Source organism: Bos grunniens, chromosome 23 (genome assembly GCF_055505025.1).
Source record: "Bos grunniens cultivar Pamir isolate PY7600 chromosome 23, Bosgru_T2T1.0, whole genome shotgun sequence".
Lineage (NCBI taxonomy): Eukaryota > Metazoa > Chordata > Mammalia > Artiodactyla > Bovidae > Bos > Bos grunniens.
In genome coordinates, this window is record NC_141187.1 from 24,356,829 (window position 1) to 24,371,357 (window position 14,529).

Genomic DNA, 14,529 nt, shown 5'->3' on the forward strand with positions numbered 1-14,529 from the left:
GCCCTCCTGCCGGCACTGGAGGACCTCCATGACTGCCTTTTCAGGCATGGTCAAAGTGGAAACTTGGATGATCACTTATGCTGTAACTGATATGGCTCCATATAGCTTCCTCTTTGATGATGAGATCTTGCCCTCACTTTTTTTCTTTTCATTGTGTTCTCTGGGCTCTAGTTTTATATTTTGGGGTGGGGGTGGGGTGGGGAATGTTACTCCTTTCTCTTCAGAATTCAAGTTTTCTCATCACTTTGGCAAGTTTCTGTCCTTTGGTAGAAGCATATCCTTTTCAATGTCTTAATCAGGGGACCAGGAAACTAACTCCTTTTTTCAATATTATCCAAGGAGCTTTGAAGGGTGAGTGGTTTTTAGATTGGCTGGAAAAAAAAAGGGGGGGGAGGATAAACAAACACAAGTGGGAATGACCATTGTAGGTTTAAAGATAGAGAAGAGATAAGCCTTTCAAAAATAAAATAATAGAACATATGATTATAAAGAGTGAAGAAAGGAGAGCAGTAAAATGCAAACACATTAAGAAAGCTGATATAACCTTTGTATTGTCTGCCAGGGTTGAGCAAAATGTGTTAAATGTGGCATGTGCTAGAAACATCTAGCACAATGTTGGTTGTCTTTCTCACTTGTCTACTTGAGGGCAAACTTTTAGATGAATATGAATTTATAAAGACTTTTATATTTTGATAACCTACTTCAAGCCATCATGGCTGCTACTTAGCCCAGGTAATATTTACTTGTGAAATGCTCTCTGGTATTAATTTGATAAAATAGATGCAAATGCCAAATATAACTTAAGCGTTAAATCTATGGCTAAAAAATATTTTCTAAGGGCAAAAAAATGGCCTTATCAAAGATTTTGAAGATTTGACTATGGTGTGTTACCTTACACATGACTTTATTTTCTGTCTAGGACTGAAAATCAGCCTCATCTTTCCATTTTTCTCATGTTTTTCTGTAGACTCTACATTATTCCTTTTCTCCTTTTTGCGTGTCACTGTAAATGAGAGATATACCTATTTTTCTAAAATGGTTGGGGCCAAAAGAAAAACATGGATGTCCCCAGAAATTGTTTTAATCATCCTCTGATTTTACACTTTGTTCTGTGATTCTCATACAGTATCGGATTACTTTAATTATTTAGGTTCATAAACCTCACTGAACACTGCTAGAACAGAGCTATACTTTGTATTTAGCATTATCCTATGCAATGTTCCATGCATATTTTTTGATGTGCAGGTAGTGTGAAATCAAGGAAATTAACATTTACATTATATTTTTTGTTTTGAAGATAACACCTCAGATCCTTCCTTTTCTTACATCGAATATTTCCGAGTTTTAGACTTCTCTGTTGAGCTAAGTGGTTTTTCAATGTCCATAACCTTCTGTCATGTCCTTGGTTTTAAGAAGTGCACCATAAGCATTATTCCAGTGAACTGCAGCTTAGAGTTGGAAAGAAACTTGCAGATGTTTTCATCAGACCATCTTACAAGGCTCTTTGTAACTTCCCACAAATTACACAGTGCCTAAGGTCAAAGGCAATGTGAAGACTCTGTGCAAAGAGTTCTCAACCCAGGGCACATGGGACAATGCAGCTTACAAAAGACCAGGTACAGATTTTAGAAGCAAGAAAGACCATCAGCCAAGGAGGGATGCCAACCTGAGAATCTTTCATTATGGCAACCACTCTTGTCAACATGGAGAAGTAGAGCATTTATGTAGACCCATCTACTTTGTACTTGGCCTTAAAAAAGTTTTTTTTAATATTTATTTTTATCTATGTATTTGGCTGCACCAGGTCTTAGTTGTGGTGTGCAGGGTCTTCGAGCTTCACTGCTGTACGTGGGATCTTTAGTTGAGGCATGTGAACGCTTAGTTGTAGCATGTGTGACCTAGTTCCCTGACCAGGGATCAAACCCAGGCCCTCTGCATTGGGAGCAGAGTTTTAGCCACTGGACTACCGGGAAAGTTCCTGTAGTTGGCCTTTTAGAATCCTAGCTTTAAACAGGAAAATGAGTAAGAATGATCTTTCATGCTATGAGCCGGCCCATAGAACAAAGCTCAGTTAGAGAAGTTGAGCAAAAACAGCCAATAGACTGATTTCTCAAAATGAAGTCATAAACACACCCACAGCCTGAGAGGAATGTAAATAAGCACAGAGTCAATACAGAATTTCTCAGGCAAATTATTTAATATGTCTGAGTATCTGTTTCTTCATCTGTAAAATGGACATAATAATACTTCTTAGAGTTGTTGCCCAGATTATATCAGAGGTGCAGAAGAAAGCACTCAGAACACAGCCTGGCATATGGTCAGAACTCAGATATTGGCTACTAACCTTAATATTTACCCAAGTGGAACTAAATTCTGTAATTTCTGAAAGAGGAGTCAAAACTGAGAGGACATGGCAATAGAGAGGAAAATAAATTCATCTAATGGGCTTCCCTGGTAGCTCAAATGGTAAAGAATCTGCCTGCAGTGCAGAAGACCCTGGTTTGATCCCTGGGTCAGGAAGATCCCCTGCAGTAGGAAATGGCAACCCACTCCAGTATTCTTGCCTGGAGAATTCCATGGACAGAGCAGCCTGGTGGGCTACAGTTCATGGGGTCACAATGGGTCAGACACCGCACAGGACTAAGTGACTTTCACTTTCACTTTCAATGGTACAAGGAGCCCTGAACAGGAATAAAGCATGAGAAAAGAGGTATCCCGTTAGCATGTATAACATCCTGTGGAAAAAACTGAACGAATTTTTTGGTCAACCAAATAGTTTGAGCTCAGGGCCAAGCATCTAGACATTAATAGATGGCCTCATTTGTTCTTTATGCGGTTGCCGCCATGATTAATTCTTCTACCACTTTAATCAACTCCATTTATGTTCTGTCTTCCTGATAAATTCTAAAACATTTGGATTCCCCTCTAACTGTTATCATTGTAGAAATGGAGCTGAAGTCAGTTTTCCTGTTCAGCAATGTGAGATATGTATATGTATATGCTTCAACAATGGTGATGCCTTACTCATAAAAGGCAAACTTTGGTGTATATAGTTACCCAAGCATTAACCAGTCTTGTTTTCTAAATAATTGGTGACTGAGGTCTGGTTTTTTTTCTTTTTAATGTATGTTAGTTGTGACTTAGGCATAGGGTAGGCTTTGTAAAATGCCAGCATGAAAGATAGTAGCAACCTGTAAAATATAATGGACATGCAGAAAAATTCACCCTCACCATGAACATCCCACAGCCAACAATTTCTACCATTTGCTGAAACACTTCCTAATAGTCTGGCATCCTCCAGACTCCTTTGTGTGTATTAATATAAGCAATAACTCCATGTGCTCGATCTTACTATTATCACCATTGAGGCATATCAGTAGCTGCCTTGATCCTAAATTCATCATTTGCAATATTTTAAGAGCTTGTCATTTTTGTCCCTTAAGATTATATACCTAAAGAAGGATAACTAGCAAACTAACATATTGTGAAGGATAGTACTATCTGATTTTAAAATTGCTAATGTCACAGTGGGCTTCCCTGGTAGCTCAGCTGGTAAAGAATCCGCCTGCAATGCAGGAAACCTGGGTTCAATCCCTGGGTTGGGAAGTTCCTCTGGAGGAGGGCATGGCAACCCACTCCAGTATTTTTGCCTGGAGAATCCCCACAGACAGAGGAGCGTGGAGGGCTACAGTCCATGGGGTCACAAAGAGGTGGACACAACTGAGCGACTAAGTACAACGTCACAATAACTATAACAACTAGGGCTTGTAAGTAGTTAACGACTTCATTTATCAAATGTACCATTTATCAGCCATGTTATTTATAGATAAATGGATATAATAACATGTGCAAGATGTACATCAAACATGTTTTTCTATATTTTATAAGATATGAGTAATGGGGAGCAACCTGACAATGTCACTTCAGGAACAACAGACACAAGTGAATAATCTGGGTGGGTTCTGTTTGCAGAAAGAATGAATCTACACTTAGGTGTTTGTTCAACTAGAGAGGATGTTTGTTACGGTTGGATGGGCTACCAATGCTGAGGTTGCCACAGCCCTCCCTACATGACTCATTAGTTATGGTTATTAGTGAATTAATTACCTGCTGAAACCCCAGAAAAGAGATAGGAGACAGGAGATGAGTAGATTCCTGCCATCTTGTTCTGTTCATATCTGCACAGCTGCATGGCTATTTTGAGAGAAAGTAGAGGGCAGTACCTTTCATTTTAAGCAGATGGGAATTGCAAACATCACTTCTTTTGGTCTGTTGTGGAAAGGTTAGTCCTGGGTCCAACTTACCTGCAAGGGAAGCTTGGGAATGTGGCCTCCAGCAGGATGCCTTATGCTCAGATAAAACTTCATAACTTTGAAGAAAAGAAAAATGAAGTTAGAGGAACAGCTAACCGTCAGGCACACTCAGCCACTTTTGGTCTCTTATTGTGTGATCTCTGCTTATGTAAGTGTATGTGCCATTCTTAAAAGCAATGATTCTCACAATAGAAAGTTGTATTTACTGGCTTTCTTAAGGGTATAGAGACGCAGAGTCAAGGCATGTGTCAAACACTTGGAATTGCTAATAATTAGTGCCTACCAAGTCTATCAGGGTTTCCCTGGTGGCTCAGTGGTAAAGAACCCACCAGTGCAGGGGGTACAGGTTCAATTCTGGGTCAGGAAGACCCCCTGGAGAAGGAAATGGCAACCCACTCCAGTGTTCTTGCCTGGGAAATTCCATGGACAAAGGAAGCTGGCGGACTGCAGTCCATGGGGGTCAAAAAAGCATGGGACACAACTCAGTGACTAAACAACAACAATCAAGTCTATTAATGACATATTATAACAAATAGACCTAAAATTCTTATCATTCAGAGCATTGACTTGCGTCTACCTTCCACCATGCTTGGCACCATTTAGGAATAATAAATGCTTTTTAATGTAATGTTCCAGATTAAATGGAGAGGGAGGGATGATTTGTTATCCCATGTACTGCCAATTGCTCATCTCTTTTTCTACTGTTTCTCATTTCCAGTTTGATCACTCATGGCTTTGGGACCCCAGCAATATGTGCAGCCCTAAGCACTTTCCAAACAGTCCTCAGTGAAATGCTGAACTACTTGGAAAAACACACGACTCACAAAAATGGTGGAGCAGCAGATTCTGGCCAAGGACATGGCACCTCGGAGAAAGCCCCCCTGCGGAAAACTTCAGAGGCCGCCGTGAAAGAGGGCAAAACCGAAAAGACAGACTAACTACATCAAACAGAATCTATTTCCAGAGAGTCTTGCTGCTGATATTTTTTCTAATTTATATATCATTGAGGGTGATTAATCTTCAGTGGACAAAATCTCTGCCCTCCCCCAGCCCTCCATAAAAAAAAAACAAAAATGGAAATGAAAAATGAAACAAAAAAGGACAAAATCAAAAAAAAAAAGACAAAAAAAAAGGAAAACAGCAGTGTAACTGTGTGATAAAGTTGTCACTTTTTAATTTATGTTATGATAAACTCCTTTTGTGCACGTAATTTATTGTTCCAAATTATATACATCACAATTTTTAAGCACTTCTGGACTTTGGAGAGGCAGCACATGCTTTTTCACATCTAACTGATGCACTTTCTTATCCAACTCTGTAGTTAGGGATCAGAAAGCATGACCAAACTGGAACCCACCACCAGCGCCCACAGTGCCCGTCTTTCTCCACTTAATCCCCTATAACAAAAGAGTGCCTCTTTCCACTAAATAGACCAATTTGGCGATCAATCCATCAATAAATGCTTTGGGAACTGAAAAGGGCATTCATGAATCTTTGTCCTGTGAACTGACAGCAATTTTAAAATCTTGGTCACCGCTAGCCCACTTAACTACCAGTGCCTTGGTGGTATTTAAAAACTCCAGAAAACTCTATCCCCTCTTCATGTGATTATTCCCACCCCATCCTAAGACCAATTTTTTAAAAGAAAAGACTCAGCAGAATGTTTAAGAGATAAGAGATGACCTCTTCTATCCAATCTCCTCACATCCCCAGCCTAACAGTTTAAGGAAGCAGACGGCACATAGCGGGTCAGGGCAAGATGGATATAGGAAAGGGTAGCTCGGCTACTTAGGCTTCCAAAGAAAAGCTGTGGTAGTGTCTCACCTGGAAAAGCATGAGAATAGGAACAGCACTGCCCAGGAAGCCCTGCCCCTCAGAGACAGGAGAGGAGCCCAGGGAACTCGTGGAGGCCCCTCGAAGTGTTGGCGGCCAATGATTGTGTGGTTATAATGACAGCCGCTCTTCTTTTTCTGCCTTTGTCGTTCTTCTACCTGCCAGTAGCTGTGTTCTAAACCTTTAGAGGCTCAAAGCATTCAGGTCTGTGTTCAATAAAGAAAACGAAAACACAGTGATCAGAGAAGACTTTTGCTTTTAAGATGCTTCCTTTTTTCATAGCTTGTTCTTAAGCCTTATTGTCCTTTAGTTAAAACACTGAAAACAAGAGGTTCCTGGCTGCAAAGTCCAGGGGCTAATTGAATGAAAGTTCAGTCCATTAAAACCTGAATGTGTAGAGAAACCTAATTGGCACCACATAGTACTAACCTTTCTACTGTTAACAGTTCTCAAAGTTGTAAGCAAATAAAAATGTAGGTCATCATCAATGAAAAATATCATTTAAAAAACACGTGAACCTCTGACATTGTTTAGCATGAAAATATTCTCCTCTCGTTAACATACATCAATTACTTTCAGAAAGTCTCGGCCACAGTATAACCCCATAAGGAATATTATTATTATTTTTAATGGAAAGGAAATTGCTTGAGAGTTTTCATCAAGAGATCACAAGAAAATGTTTTTTACCTGATAATTCTTAAAATCATTTAACTTTTATCTTCAATCTTGTACAGAAAAGAGGAACATAACCAATGGATATTTAAATTTTCTAGATTAAATTCCGTTAACAAAAGACCCTAATAAGGGATTCTATAATAAAGCGGTTTTATAGTTAACGCAGTAGAAGAGTTTAAAGAAAATGTAAAAGTAATGCATTGTGACTTCGTGTGTTTCTCTAGTTCCATTTTTTAAAATCTTACCGTTATTCATGGCTTTAAATTTTTTTAATAAAATAGAATAAAAGCTGAGATTCTGCTGCAGTTCCAAATTTCATCACAAAATAAATTGATTCCATTTTACATGAAAATTCCCATATTGTAAAATATATACATGAAACAAAAAATGATGACTATTTCAGTTTAATAAGTAGTAGGAAAGCTATATGCAGATAATGCGGGCTACTTATTTCCTTAATGAAATTTCCACATTGACTTTTATTCCTTTTATTATTAACATACATATGTACTTAATATGGCATTTTGATATGCATATCTGCTAGGTGCTTAATGTAGTTATATACCATGTCAAATGTTCACCCATAATCAGACAAAAAAATTAGATCCGGCTTATAGTACCAGCTTACTTCACCCATAGATGTAACTAGTTGAGGTTCTTAACACCTCATTGGGGTGTTATATTTATTAACTTTGGAAACAGAAGTATAACTATAACTACAGTGCATATTATTTACCAGGATTTTGGGTGTCTTCAGAACCTTAAATGGACAGCACCCATCATTTAACTTAACCAGCCATTAGGACATAAATGAATCAATGGACTGGTCATGTTCAGAGTAATTATTTATCATATTTAATAGACATTGTTAACATGCCAACTTTTACCTTGTATATAATAGGTACTCAACACTTTTTAAATAAATGAGTAAATGAATGTGTGTGTGTTCTTTGTCCAAAATGGGCCAAAGGACCTTTTACTTTTGATTTTTTTTTTTTTTTTTGATACCCATTGCTTCAATCTGGCTGGATTCTTCCAAGGTAGTTTATGGATAACACTTTTTATTTGAGTAAGAAAATATTTCCACTCTATCACATTAGTTGCAATTAGGTGCATTTAATATAAAACAATAAAAGCAACAAGGTAAGTATCAGAATGTCCACAGAAGTAAAATTATCATCATTATCAGTATCATAATTTATAGCAAAGGAAGAAAGTTCACCAAAATCTGATTTTCAGTGTTTTAGTAAGAAAGCAATGAAAAAGCTTTCTAGATTAACTATTACTGGCCCAGGCATTTTGTCCAAACCTGTCATTGCTGCTGCTGCTGCTGCTAAGTCGTTTCAGTTGTGTCTGACTCTGTGTGACCCCATGGACTGCAGCCCACCAGGCTTCTCCGTTGCTGGGATTCTCCAGGCAAGAACACTGGAGTGGGTTGCCATTTCCTTCTCCAATGCATGAAAGTGGAAAGTGAAAGTGAAGTCACTCAGTCGTGTCCAACTCTTAGCAACCCCATGGAGTGCAGCCTACCAGGCTCCTCCATCCATGGGATTTTCCAGGCAACAGTACTGGAGGGGGTGCCATTATTAGAATTAATAAACTTGTGAAAGATTGAGCCAAACTCCCACAAAAAGAAATGTTTGTTTTAAAGCCATTTCAGTAACCAATTTAAATGCCGTTTCCATGGTTATTTCACTGGAGTTATTTTTTAACTTAAGTTTAGGGTTCTCTCAAAGTAAACTCTGAATTATTCTATATTTTCTTCTCTGGAAAGATCAGAGCACAGGAAAAATATCTAGTCTATTCTCCTGCATCCTTCTTTCCAGATGCTTTTAAAAAGGGTAATTCTTTCTAGTTTTGTAGTTCCTTTTTTCTTTCCCATCTGTGAGGGTGTGTTCTCTTCAGTGTCTAAGACCAAACATGACCTTTAGCATAGATCAGCGTCCAAACCCTGTCATCTGGCGCTTTTAAAGTAAACGTGTCAATGAATTATCCTTGTTAAGATGAGTAAAGCAATGTAATTCCATTGCCCTATATTTTCTTTCTTTTGGGTTTCTTTGGAGGTGTTTTTGACCAGTAATTTTTTAAATGTATCAGCATCTTTTACACAATGAATATGCCATCTCCCTATGAAAGCCAAGTCAATATATGAGAGGTGGCCTGAGATAGTGACTAAGAGCATAGTGACTAAAGCCAAATTACCTGGGTTCAGATCATGAACCTTTCGTTTGCTTCTGTGTGATCTTGGGCAAGTTGCTGAAACTTTCTGTGTCTCCACTTCCCCATCTGTAAAATAAGGATAATAATAGATACCTATTCACAGAATTACTGTCTGAATCAAAGAGTTGACATATCCAAATTGCCAAGAGCAGGGGCGTAGCTACTGCTACTTGAGTATTAGTTGTTGTCATTCATACTTAGAGTTGGGACAAACCATACTTTTTATCTCCTCAGTTTATTGAATCCTTTCTATTATATATGTCAGGCTCTGTCTGAGAGACTGAAGATGGTGGGATTAAGTGTTTTTCTTGAGGGTTTCTTGCGGTCTCCTATGATGATCCCAGCCATTAGAATATGGTTAGCATCCTGATGTAAATGTGCTCAAGTTACTCCGACACAAACCAGACCCAGGTCCAGGAGATTGTGGGGAGGGAGGGAAATCAAGGAGGGGGTTGTAAAGGTGGAAGGGAAAGGTAGAAACCAGAAATAGGAGATTTTACGGTTCTGGGTAAGTTAAAAACATTTAGGGCAGGATGTGATTTTTGAAGACTAACTGATGTTGCTTGTATTTCTGGTTATTTTTTCCCTCCATTTGCAAGGGCACCTAACAAGTTGCCCATACTGCCTCAGGGAAGGACCAAGTGGATGCAGGCAGCAGAGCCGTTGCACCACTCTACAAGTTTTCAGTTGCAAAACCCTAGGCCCTGAGGAGGACTTGAGGGTTTCTGTTTCGTTTTGTTTTTTTTCAGGTGTGGCATGCAGGATCTTTAGTTGCAACATTCGAGGTCTAGTTCCCCGATCAGCTGTGGAACCTGGGCTCCCTGCATTGGGAGCGTGGAGTCCTAACCTAGGGAAGTCCTAGGACTTGAGGTTTAAAAGTCAGTCAGGACCTTTATCTTTCTCCTCATACACTCATACACACACACACACACATACGGCAGCCCAAAAAAATAGTCCTCAGGCTGACAAAAGAATGAGAGGATAAAAGAAGCATTGAAGAAAGGTTAGTGATCATTGCATCCCTCTAAGATGAGACCACATCCTGGGGGTGCAGGAGGGAGAAAGAAGACCCGGCCCTGAGCAGAAGCTGGGATGCTGTCTATGTGGAGTGTGTCTAGGCAGACAGTTCTCGGACAACCTCACTGGGTTTTCCCCAAGAAGAGTCTCTCAGCATGGCCAGGAGAGACCAGGACGATGTGCATGTGAGCAGAAAACAAAAGCAGTAGCTATTCTGGCAACTCATAGAGATGAAGCAAAAAATGGATATTTCAGGCACACCCACAAGGAACCCAGGTAGCTGGCGAGCAGGGCAGGTTGGACTCTAAGAAAATGGACAATCATAAATTATTGAGTGCCCTAGAAGTGTTTTCAGATTCACAGTGCCAGAACAAAGAGTGATAGGAGCAAAATATCTCCTGCATTAACACGGAAAAAGTCACTGTCACGTTCATAAATCCAGTGCATAAATCCTGTAAGCACGTTGCTAAAACCAAGATTTTAAATGAAAGAGCAATGCAAAACAAAACTGACAACTTGTTGTCTCATGCACAGCAGAGCATTCTTGGTACATAGTATCATATCCTCAAAAAGCACTGAAATGGGTATAAATGCTTATTGTTCCTAATTATCCTAATTATAAAGCCTATTTACTAGCAGTTGAGATGCTTTTTTTCTGGAGTAGTGGAGAAGGTATGGCAAAGCTGCATTTTCTTTCTGACTTCCTAAATGTTTTCTCTAATTAGTTAACTTCCATTTTATAGTGGATAAATTTTGCTTTCTTAATGAATAACAGAATTTCACTGATAATTATAGTCTTTTATCCTAGAAGATATAAAGCTATTATATTGGATTTGAAACAGAAGACTTATAATGATTTTATTGAAAGGGTTTTGGCGAAGATTGCCTGTGACTTTCTTAGAACATGTAAAAAAAAAAAAAGCAGTATTATGCTCAGAGCACACTGTATATGTTTTTCCTCTATCGCCTGGCTACACTGAACGAAAGCATGTATTTAATTGTTATAAGGACATGTAACTCCTAGAACAAATAATAATAACTTTGGGAATTCCAGATTTCTTTACAAATTGTTCAAGCTAAAATTCTAATTTTCAGCAATAGATCATATTAAATAACAGACTTTCTTGAACCCAGAAATTCTTCTTATAAAATCATTTCACTGTCATGATGAGAACGGAGACTAATCAAATTCATTCATCTATTTATTCACTCAACAAATACTCACTGAGAACTTAGTACATGCTAGTCACTACGTTAAATATTTAAAGATTCATATTAATTTCAAATCCTCATGCTCATTTCCAGTGGCTATGTAGAATTTCTTATTATGTACTTATTTTTTAGTAAGTCCTTGATCACAGAGTGAAAATACCTTATTTTGTGTTATGCATTTATTCATTTATACCCCTGGATTCTTTAAAAATAAGATTTAATACAGTTTTCAGGAACTTATACAGATAATAACATAATACAATTTAGAAACAGCTGGGAAACACAAACTGATCATCAAAAGTAGAGCCAGAAATAAAGTGAAAATAAAAAATAGAGTTATGAGTATATACTATAAGTGTGCTCTGTCACATTCAACTCTTTGTGACCCCATGGACTGTAGCCCGCCAGGCTCCTCTGTCCATGGGATTTCTCAGGCAAGGATACTTGAGTGGGTTGCCATTGCCTTCTCCAGGGGATCTTCCTGACCCAGGGATTGAACCCACATCTCCTGCATCTCCTACATTGGCAGGAGATCTTTACCACCGAGCCACTTGGGAAGTCCCATTTACTACAGGTAGGTAACAAATTTAATTCTAACAGTAAAATGGAAATTGATCATTTATTCAACTCACTGTGTTTGCGCCTAAGACTAAGCCAAAACAATTGCTAGGCAGAAATACAACTATTTCTGACACTTAGATTAAGAGGGGGAAAGTCTTTCAAAAAAATCTTTGGGAAAGGAACAATGAACAACACTCTTTCAGCAGACTAGAGTTTCTCAAACTCAGCACTTCACTAATTTGAATGTAAATATATTAATACTGTTTTTGTGTTTGTGATAAAGAGATGTATATAGAAATACATAGAGATAAAATATCTTTCTGAAGGATGCTTTACAACAAGATTCTCAGTCTCTTTCATTTAATAACAGCTTCAAACAATATCACACCCAAAATACAGATTTGTCAAGTTTTGGTAATGGTAATGAACTTTTAAGTATTGTTTTCTGAAGCCAAACACTTTCTTATACACAAAAATAGGCATGTCCATTGATAACTGCATAATCAGTATTATCTGTAAGATAGACAAATGTGAAAAAACTTCATCTACTCTTTAGTCAAATCCTAATCATGATAATTTTTATTTCCCTTATATATTTCTCAAATATATTTACATTTTTAAACTAATTTGTCTTAATATTTTGCTTTATATTTTGGGATTAGGTTAAAGTTCTATGGGTCCCATGAATATTATCTGCCCTCTTGATTGGCTTTTACTCCTGAACTACTAGTCAAAATAGTAAATGGTCTTTTAAGCTTCAAAAGTCAACATAAAACTCATTTGCCATAAAAATAAATATTTAAATGCTCCCTGTTTCTGTAAACTCCTTGAAAAAAATTTTAAGGTCATCAATATGATGTGTTTCCCTGAAACTGCCCATGAAATTTGTTTTCTTACTGGAGTTGTTTTCTTTCTTTCTGTAAACCTAAAAAAGTAGAAGTTTTGTTTTATGCATTTTGGCAACCTGGAATGACCAGTTCCAAGGATGATTTGGCTTGTAATGATAATCTCTGCTTTCTTGGGTTTGGAGAACATAATTGTATTATTTATCTAGTTATTTGCTTTTCTAGTTGTTCAAAGTATTGGCTATTTTTATAAAATTCTTTAGAAGTTTCTTCAGTAGTGATTGGAAATAGATTTTTTTGCACTATTAAAGTACGTTTATTATGTAAAAAAAAAAAAACTAATTTGAAATGAATTAACAAATCAACAAGTAATGTAAAGTACTATTATGGAGACAAGATGACAAAGATTTAATTTAGGCAAGGAGAGAGAAGGTAAACCTTACTAATGAAACGGAAAATAACTTGAAGGACGGTGGTGTTTAATCCATGGGGACAGTGAAGATCACTTCTGGTGGGGGAATAGCATGTGCTGAGACTTCGAGGAGGAAGAGAGCTTGGCATCTGCAGGAACAGTCAGAGGCCAGTGTGGCTCCCATGGGGTGAGTTAGGACCAGATGAGCCATGGGTAGGGGTGGAGATGAAATGGCAGGAATGTTCCAGACCTGTGGTCCAACTCTAGATTTTGTATTTCATAGTATGTGCAGTAGAGAGCCAATGAGAGTTTTTAATCCAGAAAAATGATGAAACCAGTTGGGGTTTTCAGTCCTCAAAGCCTCTTCCTATCTGTCCTTTAGAACCCTTATGTTTTTCTTTCTTTTTAGGGCTCCCTTCCAGTTGGAAACAGGTAGATAATTTTGGGAGCTTGGAAATAAATGTTTTAAAATCTCTTTAGAAAAGCAGGTGCATGTCTGTAGGATGAGGTGGACAAGGAGCATCGATGAGAATCTAGAGGGAGGCTGCCCAGCCCCCTACCCCTTAGACCTCGGGGTAAGTGTGATAATCTGCATCTTCAAAATCCTGAATTGCTGAAGTCCTCAGTGAAGATACCCAACCAAAGATCATGGCAGAGCCACTCTCTTTGATGTCTGAAGTTTCATATTCCCCAGGAGCAGTTGCTGAGAGTGGGTCTGGCAACCAATTGATATTCAACTATTTGCCACATCATGTTTTATCTTTAGTATATGGCTTCCTTAGAAACTGAACTTGACTTTTCACTAGCAAGTATTCAGCAGCAAAAGTTCATCTCAAATTTTTATTTATTTTATTTTTTGGCCGTCCTGTGTGGCTTGCAGGATCTTAATTCCCTGAACAGAGATTGAACCGGGGCCCTCCACAGTGAAAGCATGGAGTTCTAACCACTGGACCCCCAAGAAATTCATATGAACTTGACATTTTAGATGTACTCCAAGCATTTTTGGAAACCATAGTCAAGTGTGTTTTTGTTTGTTTTGCTTTTAATTGAGATATAATTTACAACATTTTATTAGTTTCATGTGCCACTCACCGGATTTTGTATGTATTGTGAAATGAGCATCATGGTAGTCCTAGTTAACACCTGACCATCCACAGTCAAGTGTTTTGAATGTTTTGAACATGTCTGTGAATTGAACTTAATTTTCTGTGTAAACGAGGTTGACAATTTCCTCAAAGAGGGGTGAAAAGAACAGTATTAGAGACTAAACCTGTGTTAAATAAAAACTGGTTTGAACTTAGTTAAGGAGAAACTTCATTCAAAGAGATCATTGCAGGGTGGGAAGGGGGACCTCTTGCAGGAGGGAGACACCCCAGCAGGAAGGTCTGCAGGATTCAATGGTGCAGCAGAAAAGGACTTTACTTTTTAATTAAATTTATTT

At 38.1% G+C, this 14,529-nt stretch overlaps 1 protein-coding gene across 1 annotated transcript in view; it reads left to right on the top strand.

Annotated features, from left to right (window-relative positions):
- TFAP2D (transcription factor AP-2 delta) overlaps window positions 1-5,791 on the top strand; it is a 58,837-nt gene extending 53,046 nt beyond the window's left edge. Inside the window, exon 7 of the mRNA XM_086370754.1 lies at window positions 5,032-5,791. Within this exon, the coding sequence (XP_086226880.1) occupies window positions 5,032-5,251 (220 nt within the window). The 3' untranslated portion in view covers window positions 5,252-5,791. The remainder of the gene's footprint in view (window positions 1-5,031) is intronic.
- Window positions 5,792-14,529: the final 8,738 nt, after the last annotated feature.